Source organism: Charadrius vociferus, unplaced genomic scaffold (genome assembly GCF_000708025.1).
Source record: "Charadrius vociferus isolate BGI_N301 unplaced genomic scaffold, ASM70802v2 scaffold1, whole genome shotgun sequence".
Classification (NCBI taxonomy): domain Eukaryota; kingdom Metazoa; phylum Chordata; class Aves; order Charadriiformes; family Charadriidae; genus Charadrius; species Charadrius vociferus.
The window spans coordinates 6,486,672-6,505,924 of record NW_009647680.1 but is presented as its reverse complement, the minus strand read 5'-3'; the positions used below and the strand labels follow the sequence as shown (position 1 = coordinate 6,505,924).

The window sequence follows — 19,253 nt, the reverse complement described above, 5'->3', positions numbered from 1 at the left end:
CACAGGGTCTTGCTTTTTCAGTAAATGGTGGTATGTGGCTTACTGATTTTGGCAAGTTAATTCCATGTTGCTTATTGACTTTTTCCAAAAGACATGCCTTTTCCCTTAACAGGAGGCATCCCTAGAGCCGTTATGAGAGGTTTTAGGTAGATAGGTTTGTCTAGTAATATCAATATTTATCAATGCAGGGCACGGAGTCTATGAAAACAAAATAAATGTAATCCTTCTTTTCAGTGTTTTTATAATCTTTTCCTACCTTTTCATCTTCATAACCATCCAATGGTTAGGATCCTGTAGTTCGTTCATTAAGCATGGTATAGCCAATTGTATTTCAGATGTGACAACAATAAAAGTCATAAATTTGACAAGAATCATATATATAGTTATATTAATAGAAAGAATAGCAGCTTTGACATAATTACTATCTTTCTGAGTGGGAAGCACTAGCAGGATGTGTTCATGATTTATTTAAAAGAATAAAACGATTTATATTAGAGCACTTATTAATTTGACAGCCAAACGACACAATTAAGCCTTTGGAAAATTAATTCTGGCATTGAAGGAAAGCAGCAAACCCAACCATTGAATGAAAACTGGAAAATTTGCAATACAGTAGTTTTTATTAGTAGGGAAATATCAATTTTGTGTCCTTTCCATGTTCAACCAGTTGTTAGATAAAGGCTGCTATCAACATTTTCCCCTATAAATGTTCTTCCAAAAGGCTGGTAACACAGAAAGTCTTTGGTTTCAAATAGCCGTGGTCTTTTTTGTCGTTTTGTGAAAATCCACTGTAAATTCTCAGAGTTCAGATAAACTTTTGGTAAAGTTTCATTCTCCCTTCATATGCTGAGTCCTGAGCCATACCCATCTCAAGTATTCCTTTGCTATAAAGAGTAACACTCGATAGTTGATCTTTATGTATAGAGACATAGCGGAAATGGGAGTATTTTTAGCAACCCATATTTTCTTGGCTGATTGTCCTTTCAGACATGCAGAACACATTCATTTACATATGCCTTTTTCTTCTGTACCCACAATACTTAGAGGCATCTCATAATAAATGTACTTCACAGGAACAGTAGAGTCTCAATTCATCTAATTCTTTGGAATTTGCTCTTCTCACTTACCCTCATTTGCAAAAAATGGATTGGCCAGTAGTTAAGTCACTAGCCTGCTGCTTTGGAGATGGATTTTAGTGCTCTCAAGGTGTAGATTTCCTTTCCAACTTGGACAAATCTGTCAGATAAGGAGACTACTACTCTGTCTAACCAGGACATTTTGTGGGTGAATATGTTAGTTCATCCTAAGGTAATGTAGTAAATGTCCAAAGTAAGAATACAAGGGAATTTTATTAGTATTCTATGAAAAATAGATGCTATTAGCACACAGCAGAGCTTGGAGCCTACAGTGAGTGGTGAAAATGTAAAGAATGAAATTTACTCAAACTATTTAGCATGAAACATTCTCTTTCAAATTGTCTGGTTTTTGTAGGACAGCATTTTTACTTTGAAAACTTAGAATGGCTCTGACAAGGGGTAGTGGCTTCAAACTGGAAGAAGGTAGATTTAGATAAGATACGAGGAAGAAATTTTTTACTCTGAGGGTGGTGAGACACTGCCACAGGTTGCCCAGAGAAGCTGTGGGTGCCCCATCCCTGGAGGTGTTCAAGGCCAGGCTGGACGGGGCTTTGAGCAACCTGGTCTAGTGGGAGGTGCCCCTGCCTATGGCAGGGGGGGTGGAACTAGATGATCTTCAAGGTCCCTTCCAAGCCAAACCATTCTATGATTCTATGAAGAAATATGAGAGATTTAAGGAGATATTTGAACAGTTACTGGTCTCTCTATACCAAATTAAATCAACTGATTTCCTTAAGAACAACTGCAGTAGTAATAGCATGCAGCATGCATGTTGTAACTTGATTATATTGTTTAGTAAAAAGTGTTTTAATGAAGTCTGTAAAGACAGGTTTTTTATTATGCATTTCTATCACTCCAGTGGATCCAACCCCAATTTATAAAGGAGGATGGTAGGTGTGGGAGATTAGGTAGACTTCAGTTTGAATCAGGTATGTCTTCTGGAAGGACTAAGTGTTCTGTTTCTGTCTCATTGGTCATGAAGCATATCACATTAAGTCTGTCATCTGGCGAACTTCCCAAAGAAGTGTTCTTCATTTTACAGCACTACTGACAAAACACTGTTCGGTCCAAAATAACAGCTGAAGTGTTTAGTACCTATGGTTCTTTGTTTTTCTTGTAGGGTCAATGATTGCATCTTGCGAGTGAATGAGGTTGACGTGTCAGAAGTCTCACACAGCAAAGCCGTGGAGGCCCTAAAAGAGGCTGGCTCCATAGTACGATTGTATGTTCGTCGCAGGAGACCTATTCTGGAGACCGTGGTAGAGATCAAGTTGTTCAAAGGACCTAAAGGTAATATGAAAATGAAAAGACACCCATTTTAAACTTGATGCTTAACCAATCATGTAGCTCAAATGGTATCTGACTTTGTTGATTTGTTAACTGCTTGACCTGTCAAATACTTAAATGTGGTTAATTTAGACTGGTAGAACTTGAATTCATGGTTGCATGTCTCTTCCTGACATATAAAGGAATTCAAGGAGTTGTGGTTTGTTTCATTTGATGTTTACTGCAGAGATGGCTCATTACCTCCTGAAGAAATGCAAGATGCAGAGATATTATGCTTTACATTGGCAGCACATATGCTTCCTCTAAAGTTCCTGTACTGAGACCTTTGACTTTCATTTAAGATGCTGTTGAATGCAGAGTTTCTGAATTCTGAATTGTTCAGAAGGTTCTATGGTTATCCAACTTATCCTTTCTACTTTGATCTTTATGGTTTCTTCTAAAGTTATCTTTGGAACAAGAAGACAAGAATATTAACTTGCCCAGATACATAGGAGAATTTTATTTTGTCCTTCAACAACATAAAGTGGAAGTCTAGCATGAAACCTTCACTAGTCTAAATCAGCTTTATCACTTCCAACAGAACCTTCCGGTTACAGAAACAAAACCCAAATTCTTTTATAGAAACCTTAGTACAAATTGTGAATATTATATTTTCACCTTTCCTTTTACAAAAAAAAAAATTATTTGCAGAAATGTTATTAAAAAATAATGATATTGTTTTATTGTTTTTCCTGCCTGAAGTTTCCCTTTGACTACTCTATTTTTCTTCATAGCTGATTTGTGGGCAAGGAAAACAAATATTTTCGCAGTACATGCAAATAGAATGAACAGCCGTAGATTTTTGGATCCATAATAATAATAAGCAAGTCTTTAATTTATGGTACATACTTGAAATGAAGACATTTTCATGTCTCAATATATGCCCTGCACATGAGATTATTCTGCCTGTTTTATCTACAGTGAATAACCTGTAGCTTTTTCAAGTGGTTTCCCTTACATTTAGTCTCATGTGAATATCACAGTATGCTTCTGCATAGTTTTTTATACCAGTAGTTGAGTGTATTTGTTTCTAATTCATGTGAAATTGTTGAGATTATCCATTCATAGTAAGCAAAGATAGTGCACTGTTTTCAATATTTCACTATACCTCTTTTGCGTATATCGTGGTTATTTGTCACAGCAGTGTAGTCATCATCCTCTTGGCAAACAGTAAGATATATTTAAACATGCATCTAAGGGTAAAACCCCAAAAGTCTAGATTCTTGTGGTCAATTACAATGCTAAATTGACTTTCTAATAGAAAAGCATCTCTAATGAGATTTTGTACGTGTATGAACTCAGAATAGTAGTGCGGGCAGCAGTGTTTTTAAAGCTTCGGAATTAAACTAAGTGTGTGGTATGATAGTCATTTTGAGTAACCTAAGGCTAAAGAAACTAAAATTAACATATCCTTTCAGGTTGTGATGAAACAGTAAAAATTATTTGCCGTGACCAAATTTTTGCTACATAGTGGAAATGGACAAGAGAGGCAATCATTATCTAATAATGTTTTTGCATCATGTTTGTTTTGATTGTGTGCCTGAAACTATTTATTTTTACTTTTATTTTCATAAAAGAGAGTGGATACCAAAAAGGGGCCTTTTATGACAAGCTAAAGAAGATTCACTGCTTAGTGTTACAAACATCAATTCTGCAGCTATATTCTTATATGAAGTTTACTACAGATATGTGCTATAAATAGTGAAATTTATTGTTAAGCTGAATATCCTTTTTAAATTTTCACTTCAGTATTATAGAAATAAGTTAACTGGAAACTTGGCTGAAAAAAAAAAAGTTGATGGGCTAGTGCTTTGCAAAATCCTGGGTTTTTATCTTTACTGTTTAGGCAGTAAGGAAGCATACACTTGTATGCCTTCTGTTTTCCGCAGATGAAAAAAGCAGAATGAAGAAAATAGGTTATAGATTGGTTGGAAATCTTGTCAATACTAATTATAATATCTATAGCAATTTTCCTTTGAAATTTTTAAAATCTTCCATGAAAAATGAACTACCTGTTGAGATGTATCAAACTCGTGGCAGAAGCTGAGAATAAAACCTGTGAGTCTTAGCTGTAGGTTTCAGTGCTAGTCACTCGCATGATGCTTATCTATTCGTATTTCAGGTGATTTATCTGTGAACTGCTCTTTCACACCATTACTATACAGTGCAAGAACAACTTTGCATTTATGTACATCGTGTTTCTTACTTCTCAGAATGAAATTGAGAAGTTTTGCTGTCCAGAGCAGGACCTGAAAATCAGCGTGGTAGTTCCCACGCCATTCCTTTCTTCCTAGTCACGAAGTGAATTAAGAAAGGGAATCTGTTTTTCAGACGAGAAGTCTGTTTGATACTAAACTTGGAGTAGCAAATATCTTTTCAGTTGCTGCTTTTCCTGTCTGCCTCTGTCAGTATATAACTCACTATACACTCAGTTCATTCCTCACTGTGATGAGAATTTACCACATGAAAGCAAGTCTTGGCTTCCATAATGCCACGTAAACTCAGAGATCACTGGCTTGCCTGTGTATGTGTAGTAGATCATATCTTTCAACACTTGAAGGTGATAAGGAATGAAGTTTGCAAGGCTTTTCATATAATATTCTTTGATTTTCATCTGAGATATTCAGGACGAGGGCTTCTATAAGCTGTGAGTCCATAAAGGTTAGATTTTTTTGCAAGTGGTTGTTAATTTTTCTAGATAGCGACCACCATATGAAAGACATAGGTTAATTTTGCAAATCTGTTTTGAACATAAGAAGTTAAATATGCATTGTGTAGCAACAGCTTTGGACATGTGGCAGAGGAAAGGGCACAGTGGTTGCTGCAGTGGTCCCTTTTGAATGCAGATCCCCTTTACAAAAAAACTGTCCTAACATCATATGTGCCAAACACCATGTAACTCTTTAACTTGACTTTTGGGGAAAAGAGATAAACAGAGATGCAAATGAGTTGTGCAATAGAAAGTCAAGGTTTCAAGCAGAAGTGCAGCTGTGTAGATATTTAAAGCCGTGCATTCCTCAGTTCCCCACACCTGATTGATAATATTGGCCGATGTCTATAGTCTGTGTCTTGAAGGTAATCGCTAACCGTGATCATTGCAGGATCTTCCTCTCTTTTCTGTGCTCGGGAGATTGTCATCTGTACGTCTCTTGTATGTCTCTCCAGTCAGACGTACAATTTTGGTGATTCACTGTTTGGCTTTGCGCAGCGTTTAGGAGTGAACAGTAGGTGTTTTATTCCAGTCACTCTCAGGACACTGCAGGCTTTAGCAGCCAGCGTCTTTGCAGTAGCTGAGGGCTGTAACAGAGGAAGGATATACAATGGAGCTTTCTTATTGAAAATCAATAGGATTTAGACCCTACTGAAAATCCTGTCCTTAAGTAATATGTTTTTCTTGCTCGGTTTTGAAACGTAACAAGAGGAACAGTAATGAGAATGGATCGCGTGCACTGCAGTGTTCGTTCCCCGGGAACAAACACGAGGGCATTCAAAACAAAGCAATTTAATGGTGGTGTTTGGCTTTGTAATATAACTTGAGTATTAGCTTCTTATAAGACCCTGCAAATGAGCAGTAAATTACAAACTTCAGGCACTACTCAGAGATTACAGTGCTCAAACCCATTCAATTGCATTTGACTGGGGGATTTTAAACCGAAGGAATTCCTCTGGCCTCTGGGGTTTTCATGCTGTCCTATCACCCTGCAAATCTACTTTTTACTAAAAGCAGAAGTGTTGAGCAGTATGCTTGATGTAAGATTAGTTATGCAAATTAAAATTGATTTTTTAAATTTAATTTTCTAAAGAATCAGCCAGAAAAATGGATTTGTACCACTGTAGAAAATTTCTGTCAGTTAGAAACTTAGTTAAACACAGAGGTTGTGTAATGTTTTACATACCAATACCTAACTGATAATTTAGTCTCTGATATTATATACCAGCAGAAAAAAAAATGCAGAAAACAATGATTCCAGTGACTACAGCAGTGTTGGATCATGTAACAAACTTCCGACTTCAATTCTGTAGGAAATATGACATCTTAAAAGACAACACAGCTGCAGGAATGAAGTTTAGTGTATGTGAAGCAGAATAGCTGAGTACCAGGAAACCTGAGAGGAGAAATGGCAGACTTAAAAATGCCGAAAAAAGGAACAATATAAAGGATAGCTGATTCTGCCATCTGGATATTCCAGTGGCTTGAGTATAAAACCATAGAGAAACAGGATTTATTGCCCACACCCTCCATGACAATTCAGTAGTAACTATCCTTACAGTGTTTGAACTGCATCAGAATCTTGAAGTGATGGTGAGAGCTGCCCTTTTGTGCACAGTATTTTAGACAGAAAGGCTCTGGACAGATCAGCAGCTATGTCTCTTTTCCGTTGTCTGTAAGCACGCTTTTTGCTCATTCCTGGTGATTTCAGCTAATGATACATTTTGATCAGGTTCACCTCACCCAGCTTTGGGCACTTAACAAAAGATATTTGAGGGCAATTATTCCTCTACTCTTTCCTGCTCTCAGAACTGGGGTCATATTAGGACTTCTCATTTAATCCATTTGGAGTGTTACTAAGTTTTGGGGATCTAAATTAGAAATTAATGCATCTGTTAAGCAGTGTTCAGCCCAACTCTATATCTCTCTCTGGGTAGCTATCCCCCTTATCTTAATTTTCTTCTAAATCAGCAAAGAGTAGTCTCCTAAACTGGGCATCTCAACAAAATACTCAAAAATAAGATGGGATGAATACAAAGGGCGTAATATGCATTTATTCTTTGAATTATGTATATCCATCTAAATGTTAGATGAAGTCATTGGGCATAACCCGTTCCAGAGTTTCCATTTCATTGTTTTCTGTGCTGGCCTGAAGCGACTATGCAGCACGTGGTAGATTTCCTTTTCACATAACTATTTGTTTTATTCTTGATGACACTGAATAAAGTCACTGTGTAGTAATGAATCTTTCTTACTATACTAAGAAAAGAATCAGTATGTTTTAAGTAGCATATTTTTTAACTCGTTGGTTAGTTATGGAGGTTTCTTGAGAAGACGCAGAAATTTTTACCATCAATATAAGGTACGATTTCACTGTAGATTTACCTTGAATTTTTACTGAAATGTTCTCTACTCCATTACTGTGTATAGTTTCATGTAAGTTCATACTTCTGTTTCATAGAAGTTGACGTATTTTGGCTTGGTTTGATGGCTGTATTGGAAAAATCTTGTGTTTTGTTGCATAGATAGCATTCCAGCCTGAAGTGACAAGTGAAACAGACAGAAAAGTGCTGTAGAATTATGTGTATTTTGAAATATCTGCTAAAAAATTCAGAACAGCACTATAGAGGTTTGGGGTTTTTTTATATTTTTACAATTGCTGCTCCCAGTAAGGAAAGAAGGAATCTTATCATTTTTATCTACTAAGGCAAAGCCAAACGTTACCTTTTTATCTCAGGTGACACCTACAGCACTTAAAATGAAAGCAGCTTTTGCAAAAAAGAACCCCAATTATTTCTTTCCCAATTTCAGAGAACACTATGAGCTTTCAGATCTAGCTGTTTGAGAACTGATTGCAAATGCTTGCTTCAGGCTGATGACAATACCTATTTTTGTATTAATATAACTATCACTTCTACTACTATGCTAGCCTACTTTCCCTAATTTAAGGGACACTAAATACTGCATAGCAAACTTCAGCATTTGGGGAGGGGTTTTTTTATGGCAAGTTAGGCAGATGTTTTGTTAATTTACGATCACTTGAAACCTTCAAAACATTTTTTATTTCACGCTAAGTAATGTTGTTATAGTTCCAAAGTGTTTTCAACAAAATTGTTTTTTCACAGTTTGAACAGAACCTTAAACCTTTTCTTATGGTCTTTTAAGAATTTCAGTCTTATGATCTCATCAGCTGCGAATTTATTTGTTTTTCAGTGTTCTCCTCCTTCTGTACTGTGAGCTTTTCTGTAAATCCTGATCTAAAACAGAGCAAAATGGGGAGACTTAAAAAAGAGAGCTGTAGGAAAACAAGGAAGCAGGCAAACTTTCCCAAACTTAAATTTAATGAAGTATTTAGGTTCTTAACTCTAATTTCATTGCTTTACTTCATATTACCGTAACACACTATCACATACTACAGGTATAAATAGAAAACGACCACAACTGAAACTAGTATACTGGTTTTTGTGAAATGTCTTTGCTTGAAGGGACTCGCATTTCATCCAATTAGCAGAAAGCGCTCTGTCAAGCACTAATACATAATTTTCCAATTTTAAGATAGTGATTCAAAACCATCATTTACAAGTTAACATCACTAAAAGGCATGACTTCCCCGCAGGCTAGGATTATCTAATGTAAGAATATGTGAGTATCTGCACAGTTTATTGCATGAAAATCTTATTCTCTTGAAATACATAAAATTAGAAAGCTCTGTGATAGTGCTATAAAAGCCTTTGCTGTTTTTCAAAACTGTTTTGACATATTAGTGTTGCCAATGCCTGATGGAGAAAAAGCGGTAGGTTATATCTGCACCTTCATATTTTGCAGATTGAGGATCTTGTTCTTTAATTTAAGTGATGATATCTGCGTACAGCTGCTATTATCATATTCTGCTTTATGGCACAAATAAAATATTAAATGTATAATCTGCCTTTGGTCACTACAGACTTGCCATCTCATTTGTATAAATTACCACATATGAAATATTATTTAAAAACCATTCATTCTATAGAGTGGTTCCTTCCATTCCTGAAAAAAGTAGTGCTTATTTATTATAATCAGACATAATAATAGTTATTGCTATTAGAGTGGCACTTCAGTTCTTTTATTTCAGGCTTTAGCTACCATCTTTTTTGTCTTCTGTGGAGAGACTCTGTCAATCATCTGCCATGTTTTTTGTTACAGTTGTAGTTCAATGGGAGGAGGCGGTGGTATCAAATCGTTGTCACATCAGACCGAATTCAACCATCTCTGGATCTAAGTAGCCAATCGATAAAGTAATGATTTACCAGATAGACAAGGATCATTTCAAATGGAATTCAAAAGCCATCCATCTGGTTGGTTGTCTCACCTAAAACTAGAGCTATCCTGTGAGCTGCAGGATATGACCTGTTTGAAGTCTTATATTTTCATGATAATTCTGACTTCCCTCTTTGTATTTCACTGTCATTTTCTATTAGCAGTAAAGAAATAAACAAAATGACTTGGAAGACTGTGCAACAATTTTATATACATATATTTTGTTTGGTGTGGTTTGGTTTTCCCTCAAAACCGTTCAGTTCTTAAGAACTCTCCAAGCACTTCTAAGAATCCTGGGTTAATATGCAAAACGAATGTCTAATCTCATAGTAGATTTAAAGTATCTGTTTCCAGAAATCATTCACAAAGAGTGAAGTTTCTACTGAAATGAACAGCACTTTCTGCAACTCCATCATGCTGACTATTTCTGAAGTGGTGCAGTCGCAATTTCAAAGCGCAGTGCTGTATTTTAATAGCCAATTGAGACAGCTATAAAAATCCAGCACTGCGCATTAAGATCATTACTAAATTGCTTCAGCAATACTTACTGATGAGGCAGCTTCAGCAGAACACGATTCCTCTTAATGAACTGTGGCTGCAATAGAGCAAAAGCAGCAGCACAGGGAAGCAAAGATGTGCAGGTAGGCTTGGATGCCAAAAAGCTTAAGATTTTGTTTCTCAAAAAATAAGGTTTGGCTACCTTCTTTTTGTCTTCAGTGGAGAAAGAAAGTAAATCTGTCATCCTGTTTGTTACAATTGGAGTTAAATGGCAGAAAATGGTGGTATGAAATTGTTGGTGCGTCAGACCAAATTCAGCCCTCTTTGGAGCTAAGTAGACAATTGACATTTCAATTGACAACATCTTCTGTGCTTGTCCTTTCTGAATTAGGTGGGCATTTGGTGTTATTATCCAGTTGCCTGGACAGTTCCATCAGCTCTGACTAGAGACAGCAAGTGGGATGTTGTACCAGTGTGACCTTGTTTTTTATCATTCTCTGTCATAAGATGTCAACCCTTTTGCTGTGGTCAAAGTTACTTCTGTGGGTTTTGCTGAGAATCAAGAGCAGTTAGCGTGACTTACTGGGTTCCCCTTGATACTGTTCTTGTCACCTTGGCAGGTTTAACTCTGTAACCTCATATTGGAAATTTGAGGGGAGGAGGATGTTGCATTTTCTTTTCTTTGTCCACTTCCTTTACCCATAGAGACAGAAAGGGCTTTTAATTTCTGTGCTCAGCTGTTGGGTAAGAAATTCTTCTCCAGGTTTGGCTCATATGGCTTACTTCTGGGTGAGAATAAAGCAGACCATTTTAAAAATTCTGTGTTTGCTTTATCCTGTCCTTGTGGAAAAGCTTCAAAGGAAGTGGCTTACTAAATGGATTTCCCAGCTACATAGTGATCTCTGGGGCACTGCTGAAAAGTTCTTTGCAACATCTTTTGTCTCAGGCTTGTATGGAAAACTGTGGTGTCTGTGCTTTGGGATGCTATTTGACACTGCTGCCTTTTTCTCTGTGACATTTTTAAAAATCCCAAGGACTTGTCTCCACCACTAAGTGCTTTTGCTTTTTTTTTCTTTGGTCTTTGACAAGTGTTGCACAAATTCCCAGTGAATCTCGGCCAACTTCTTTTCCAATTCTATATTTTTCTCCTGATCAAATGGAATGTAATTACAGTAGGTCTCATAATTTTGTAATTATAGCATGCCTTTGTACTCCTTTTTTCCTTTAGATTCTAAATTTCTGGGTCAGGGAATAGTTTCATCATTTCCCTCCCCATCCTAGAGAGCTGTGTAAGAGTTAAAAGGGGAGTTACACAAGTTCCCTTTCATTATGTTTGCCATTGCTGTTTTCATCAGGCTGGCATAAGAAAGGGAGGAGATGCAGCAGACAGTGTAGCAGAGTGTTAATTGGCTCATTAGTTTTTCCAGATACACAATAAATCAAAAAATGAGGAAGGAGAATGGCGTCATTTGCTAAACTACCGGGCTGGGTGTGGAAAGAAGTGCTTCTGTAGGCAGGAGGCCAATACTTTTTTTTCTGTTTTCTTAGTGGAGGAGTGAGAATTGTCTAGGGAGTGGCAGTTTTCTTTGCCTTTTTTCCCTACCTAGATGTTCTTTGGTTTAAATTCCTCAGGCTAGTTTTAGACAATGATTATGCTTGATCTTTCACCACTTTAATAAATAAACAATTGTATGACAGCAATTGCTGTGAGCCTCATGTGACACCCTGATGCAACAGAAGATATATTAAGGCTTTAGTGTCCTGTCTGGAATACATTCACTGACACGACATCTGTCACTTGCAACTGAGAAGTCTAAAAATCCTTATATTGGCTTCTTTGCAGAGCTTCATAAAGCCAAATATGCAAATTAACCAGGTGAAATTACAGAGCAATGATTTCATCCTTTATTGTTCAGTTAATTGCCTATGTAGCAAGTTCTGTCTTCTTGATAGTTTTTTAGATGTCCGGATCTTTCTTAAGAAATATGCTGCCTGGAAGACAATGTGCATCAGCAAAATATTGTAGTGCCATGAAAAACACCTTTAAAAGAATAAATTGTATTTAATTACATTGTTATAGCTTGGGGGATCAGTAGCTATTCATTTTTGTCATGTTCTTGTCTCATTTTTTCTGTAATCCTACGCACAGACAGTCGGTATTTTAAGGCTTCTGAGAAATGTATTAGAGATTCTGATCATGGTGGAGTGACAAAGCTGGGAGAAGCTTTAAAAATTCAAGCGATATGGTAAATAAAATATCAGTTTGCAGCCTATTTAAAAAAAATGTTCTAGATTGTCAATATTATTCTTTTGTTTCCACTAGTTGAAAAAAAAAGAAGTTGCATTGAAGCATCCCTGAACATCTGAAGGGAGTAACTGGTTTAGTTAGAAGCCAGACACCAAAGTGATTAATTGCAAATAGTCATTCATCTGACTATTTCCAATACTATATCCTAGTACCTTCTGCAGGTCTATCATCCTCATTTTGTTTTCAGTATTTTGAAGTTTAGCTAAAATTGTGGTTAACCTTAATGAAAACAAAAGGTAAAAGGTAAAACATGGTAACCAGATCTGAACACTCAGCAAAAAGAAATTCCCCTATAGTATTGTAGCCTTAACTTACCCTTTGTTAATTTAGACAATTTGTCCAACACCTTTGGAAAACTGCTTTTTCTTCATCAGTTAGGTTGTTTTGAGGGTTGTTTTTTTTTTCTTTAAATATTATATTCCCATTCCTATAAATGGCAGCCTTTCTTTCGGAGTTTAGATCACGAAGATCCTTTGCTATTTGCCATGAAACAAATGGTCTGTGCAGATGACCTTATCTTGCAATTGTGCCATCTTAAGATATGAGACCAAGAAGTCCAGGCGTTGAGACTCCAGTGCACAGACGTTCTGGTCCTGCGTGTGTCACAACAGTGACACGTACAATGGGCAGCTGATTTCAACGTGTAGCAGAGGTTCCTATATTGTGGCTGCAGTGAGCTCAAGCTTCTTGCAGAAGCAAAGTGTACTCTTGCTGTGCCAGACTTGTGCTCCCTGACACACAAACAGTTGCTCTTCAACTCTTCCTTCGAGTGAGCAGTAAAGCCATGTGATTTGTGAGAATATCACTTCTTTTTCTTTGCTTGCAGAGACTCATTTCAGACTTTTTCACTCAGAAATTCTGCCACTTGGGACAATGGCAAGGGGATATGTTTTCTCAACATGAAGCATTTGGTGTGCTTGGCATATGAAAAAAATTCCTGTGACCTCTTCCAGGGTACATTTTGGCTGACTTTTTATGAGAAAGGCAGAGACAGCCTAATGCTTATGTGCCTCATTTTTGAGACAAATGCAACTCTGAAAGCTTAAAAAAGGAAATTATAGCTGTGGAGGGAACATCCTGTGAAACCAGAAACACTAGTATATCCAAAGTGTTCCAAGAGCACAAAGCCCTGTGTTCGTTACCTGGGATGTTGGTTTCTGAATTTTGAGTAGTGATTTATACGAATAAATATGAAACCTTCTCTTGAATTCTTTAGAAAGAATTTTGTCCAATCGTTATCTCTGATAGGAAGAAACAGTTGCAAAACAAGATCTTAGAGCTGAATGAAATGCAAAAAGGGATACAATGGCACAAAAAGTCTTTAGGATATGGTAAAAGATATGTTGTGTAAGCTGGAAGAACAATATCCTCAAGGCACGCCTGACGTTTTTATTTTGGAAGGTGATATTTGCAAATAAGGACATAACAGACTTTTTTTCCCTAAACTGTGTTTTGTTTTTTTGTTTGTTTTGTTCCTCATGCAAAACGATATGTAGGATATCTTATGAAATTAAGAGAAAGACATACTAGCCACCCCAGCAAAGAGACCTGAAATGAGGAAACATAAAATTACAGCAAATAATTTAGTAAAGTCGTTTAGTGTAGGCACATTTACGTTTTATATACTGAAATCGAAAAATGAACTCATTGTAAGTGGTAGGCCAGAGGTAGATCTTATCCATAGTCTGTAGGTCATACGTGTACCATTTCTAAATTCTAATGTTATCAGATGCCATAGCCAAAATTTCTGAAAGATATTTTTAAATTATACTTTTAAATGCTGTTATAGCAAATCATATCTCCTCTGTAATGCAGTGAAAATAATTGTAGTTTAGAGATGTACTTTGTAGTTATAGAGAGATGTTGAGATAAAAGGTGCTTTCAAGGCAAGGTATAAGAAGTGCCTCCCTCTTTACTGGCACCAGTTTTCACAGAAAGGTCACCTGTGATAAGGTTGCTATCATGATTAAAACCAGCAACAGAGGGACAAGACCTCAACCTTAAATGAAGAAGGAACGGGCCTGGCAGCACTTAGAGAAGTTAGATATTTTCACACTTGCAGGTCCTGATGGTCTTGATCCCAGACTACCAAAACTTAGCTGGTGAAATCTGCGTGCTGACAAGGGTTGGCTTTGAACACCTGTGTGGAGAAGGTAAAGCGAAAAAATGGAAAGAGTAAGCAGAAAACTCATCTTCACTGAAGTGAACAAGAGGAGTCAAGGAACTATAAAGCCATCAGTTTGCTTTCAGAACACCAGAAAAATACTGGAACGAGTGGGAAATATCTTTATATGCACCTAGAAAAAGTTTGAAGAGTAATGATAACCAGAGGATGCCATACTCCTCTTTTGCAACTCTTTTTCACCTTTTTCTCAGATGACACCATGGGGAGGTTTAACACTGAAAGTGGTCTGAAAAAAACCAAAAGTGTAATGCAGCAGGGGCAACTGAAAGTTGCTTTCAGCAGAAATAATCAAATAATCTACTATATAGTGCTTAACAGAAAAACATAGGGAAAAGAATCCCGTAGGAGGGTATCTAGAACTTTGTTAGCTGTAGCATCTTGTCTTTTACACATCTTGCTGTGCTGAAACATTCAAATACTATATTGGGATTTATAAATTGAGGTATGGTTTATAAGACATACGAGCAATACTTTCATCCTTCATAGGTAAAGCTTTGAGCTTTCCACTGCAAGAAGGGTATAGGCCAGTTGGAGGGACTCCAGGGGAAAGCAGTAAAAATGATCAGAGAGTTAGAAAGCCTGTCCTACAAGGAAAGAATGAGTGATCTGAAGTCATTTATCTGAAATACCGAAGACTTAGAGGGGGGTTATTGGCACCTGATAACAATCTTCTTGCCTTGCAGCACATCTTTGCAGAGTGAGTTTGCTCTGTGTCCCCAAGGGAGGGTGTGGAACAAAATTTAATAGACAAATTATGGTAAAGAAGATTTGGATTGGATTTAGGACAAGTGAGGATTGTGATGCGATAGATTACCAGGCAGGTCACCAGCTCTGTAGCATGGGAAATGTCCAGGTGTGCCAGACACCCATTTGTTAGCCATGATGCAACTATAGTTGGTTCTGCCTTAGGTCGTGAAGATAAATGATCTGTTGAGTTTCTTCCAGCCCCAAGATGCAGTGACCATAACAAAATTTTCTCATTTCACTGCAGAAGACAAACAGTAGGCGTAGGGCTATTGAAATCCTACACCTTCAGAAATACAGAAGTTGTCTTCCAGACAAAAACCACAAACATTTCCTTTGCTTGTCCTCAACAGTAATTTAGTATTTTTGATTTCCATCTTTTTTTTGTTTTAGTTGTGGCTAGGAGGGATAAAATATTTTTAGAAAATAAACTTCTCCACATGTGAAAATATTAATGAATACTAGAAGAGATAAATTGCAATCCCACTCTTCATTTGTTTATTCACATCCAGCTAGGATTTTGCTGGCTTTTCAACTTTTCTTTTGCTCAAGCCAGGTTGGTATTCCTCAGGAACAATTTGGTCAGATGGGTGACTGGTTCTTTACCAAAGGCTGTTGTCAGAGCCAGTTTCAGTATTTGGAGGATGGTGAACACTCCTTTGCTTTGGACTGCACTACGGCTTTTAATGCTAAGTCTTGACTTCATATAAAACACTTCTGTCCAGCTCTAGATGGAGCTGGGTATCGCTACACTTAAATCGGTCTTGTAGGCTTTGGGTTCTACATTTGTGGGTCTCACTGGGTTGAATCTTTCCATCCAAACTGCTGCCTGGAATTTCCAAGGGGTGACCTGGAAGTGGTCTGGGAATAAATCAGCACATAAGTACATTTATTCTTTCCCCAAGATTTCACTGGTCACTAGGAATGCTGTGTACATTGTTCCCAAAAACTGAGGCCGACACCCTACCTCTGGTGTTGCAGGGAAGTTCAGGGATTGTTATTAATTGAAACAGCTGATGGAAAGGTCATGGTAATACCCCTCCCAGAGAGAATCCCTCGAGGGACTGATAGCAGGGTCTTGTGTTCTACTAAGTCTCATGAAGAGTCCTGATGAAAAATGTTGAGGAAACCCTTACTCAGAGAAAATCTGTAGTGCAACCTGGCTTGAAACAATCACATTTAAGTGTTATAGTCTGGGTCGCAACACTGTTAAGCACAAGCTCTTAGAAAATTTTTCATGCTTTGGGACCAGTCTGAAAAAGTCTGTATTTGTGAATGCAGATTTCAATTATGGGTTCACATTATCTTTCTAGGTATGTATAGTGGAGTACAATTTCCTTACAAATATTTAGCATAATTTCTGAGAAGTTGGAAGTGTCTGATTTTACTCCTTTTACTCCGTGAGAGTATAGGGTGCTTCTCACTGGCATATAAAACATTTTTGTTTCACTTTGTTTCTTAGAGTATTGCATCATCAGTAAACTGAACTAAGGGACCAAAGTACAATTTCAGGGAGATAAAAAGAGTCAAAGCAAAGTGCAATAACCCATGAATCCATTTGCAGAGTGACTTCACCTTATTACTACAGTTCAGTAAGCACCATCTCTTTTTTCCTCTGTATCATTTATATACTTGCAAACTTTTAACATCACAGCTCTGTAAATCTCCTTACGTAAAAATACAAAATTATTTGTAAATTTGTGTCGTGATTTCTCCCTGTATTTTTTAAGAAGGAAGTAACTGAATGGATGACAGATTATTTATGGGTTGATTGCAAATAGATAAGAGGCTACAAGATGAACTTTGATTTCATTTTGTATTTTCAAGCTTCAACGTAATTGGCAGAGAGCTTTTTGAGAAAGTATTTCTGTTCAGCTTTGCAACAGTGATAAGAAGATAAATGCTAAATTTCCCTCATCAGATGGAGGACGAACAAAAGAAACTGATGAGTCCCTCCCTGACATTTATGGTTGTTAAACAGATCCCAAACTGACAGACTGCTCCTTCTGTCTCCATTTTATTGGGCATAAATTATTAAATATTTGTCTAGAAGAGCTATCCAACTTAGAAAGCAGTAACCCGGTTGTACTTCGTTACGGATATATCACCTAATGTTATACAAAGCAAATAGCATTTGTTCATGAATTAGAATAGTTATCTCCTGTATCAAGCCTGTAGGTTTCAAGAATGAATCTTGATCTGAAAAAATGGCAGGAAAAGCACAGCTTTACATAGTACCAGGACTTAAAAAAATTTAGAACTCATCAAAAAGTAATAGCTACTTTAAAATGGATCTCGGTGTGCATATCAACAGGATCAAATGCTTTTCATTGATGTTATTATGGGGGGGAAATGACTTATGCTGCTGTCAGTAATTATAGTAATTTGTGCAGAAAGTTATGTAGGTACTATTTGTTAATGACAGACACACTATGATCGACTGTCAGCAGAAATTTGGTTCCTATGCCTGAAACAACTGGTCTACTTTGTGCATGGAAAGTGAACCATATTTCAGCATTTGAACCAGAGTTGATATATAATGTAAAAACAATAGCAGATTCTTTGGATCTTCTCAGTGCAGTCATTGCAGGTTTCTGTAACTGCCTGCTTGTCTCTCAGCACTGCGGAGGAGCCACGGCATGTCATTTTTGTTTTTTTCATCCAAAAGTTAGGCATCTGAATTGACGTGAGATGCACCAGGAATTAAATAGGGTCAAGTGAAATTTAAGAGCCTGAGCAGTGGGTGAAAAAGAAAAAAAGCCTTCAAGATTTCGTCTGAATCGTCCGGTGAAGAGAGGAGACAGTCAGGGAAAGGGGACTTCTCTTGGTTTTACGCCAGTGAGATAAAGCTCTGCCGGGCTGATCCCATTTCCAGACACTTCTCAAAATGAAAACTGTAGGGAGTTCATTATCAGTTACACATTAAGGGAAAATGGTATTTTTAACAGGGGATGCAGCTAAAATAAATACAGCTACAAGAGCATATTTACAGTAATGGGGCTAATTGCCTTAAAAACTTGTCTTCGGTTAAAAAGAAGAGAGAGTAGAGATAGCTTGGTTTCCCACTGCTTTCAGCCCTTGTGCATAACTACTGTCTGAATAAAACATTCTCACAGGGCTGCCAAAGGCGGTTAAAGCCAACTTTCTCAAGCCCAGCGCTTCTCTTGAAAGGGCGAGTTAAAGGTTTGATATTTCATTCTCTAATCAGGAAAGGTTCATAGTACTGCCACAGCAAAAATTCAAAAAATATCGAATGGGCATCATTGTTACACTGTTTCCTTCTGCTATAGCAATATCAGATTTGCCTTAGCTCTCAAGAGCATGACAAACCTATGATCGGTAACTCCTCTTTCTCTCTCTTAAGCTTAGGAGAGCAGTTTTATTGTTCCCTTTCCTCTCCATAGGACTCATGCTCTAAAGGCATATTTTTATTGATTTTTTTTTTTTCAGGTGTATTGCTAGCCTAAATAGCTATTTCTGTCTTACTCCAGCTACTTACTCCTGTCTCTGCATCTTTCTTTTTTGCCACATCCCCCAAGCTGAGTTTGCTGAGCAGCAGTGATAACATTGCACTGCTCTCCACGGGAGTCACAACTCTATAATAAAGTGCCTTGACAAGACTGCTGCCAGCAAAGGGGACGCATGGACCTGACACCATCCTCAGCCACCGTCTCTTACTTCTGCCATCTCTGTAGATGCTAGTGAATATGCACCTCATCTGTGATTCAGACTAATTTTATTTGGTTTTCATGCCATTTTCAGCTTGCCAATCCATTTGGCTAGAAGATCTTCATGGCTAAGAGAGGATAGGCAGTGGGAAAGTGTGGCCAAAGGCATGGAGGAGAGCAGAGTTGTCTCTTCTGGCTGTAATGAGACTTTAGATCAGCATACAACAATCTTAAAAATGTACCTTGCAACCCCCCACCTGGCTTTTTGCTGCTAATTAGGACAACTGGGTGCTTAGAATGTTGGAATTATGGAATGGTTTGGGTTGGACAGGACCTTTAAGAATCATAGAATGGTTTAGGTTGGAAAGGACCTTGAAGATCA

At 37.4% G+C, this 19,253-nt stretch overlaps 1 protein-coding gene across 3 annotated transcripts in view; it reads left to right on the top strand.

Annotated features, from left to right (window-relative positions):
- DLG2 (discs, large homolog 2 (Drosophila)) overlaps positions 1-19,253 on the top strand; it is a 673,110-nt gene that overhangs the window by 337,498 nt on the left and 316,359 nt on the right. For all 3 annotated transcript variants that reach the window (XM_009881201.1, XM_009881200.1, XM_009881198.1), the window contains one exon: positions 2,257-2,426. In XM_009881201.1, the coding sequence (XP_009879503.1) occupies positions 2,257-2,426 (170 nt within the window). The remainder of the gene's footprint in view (positions 1-2,256; positions 2,427-19,253) is intronic.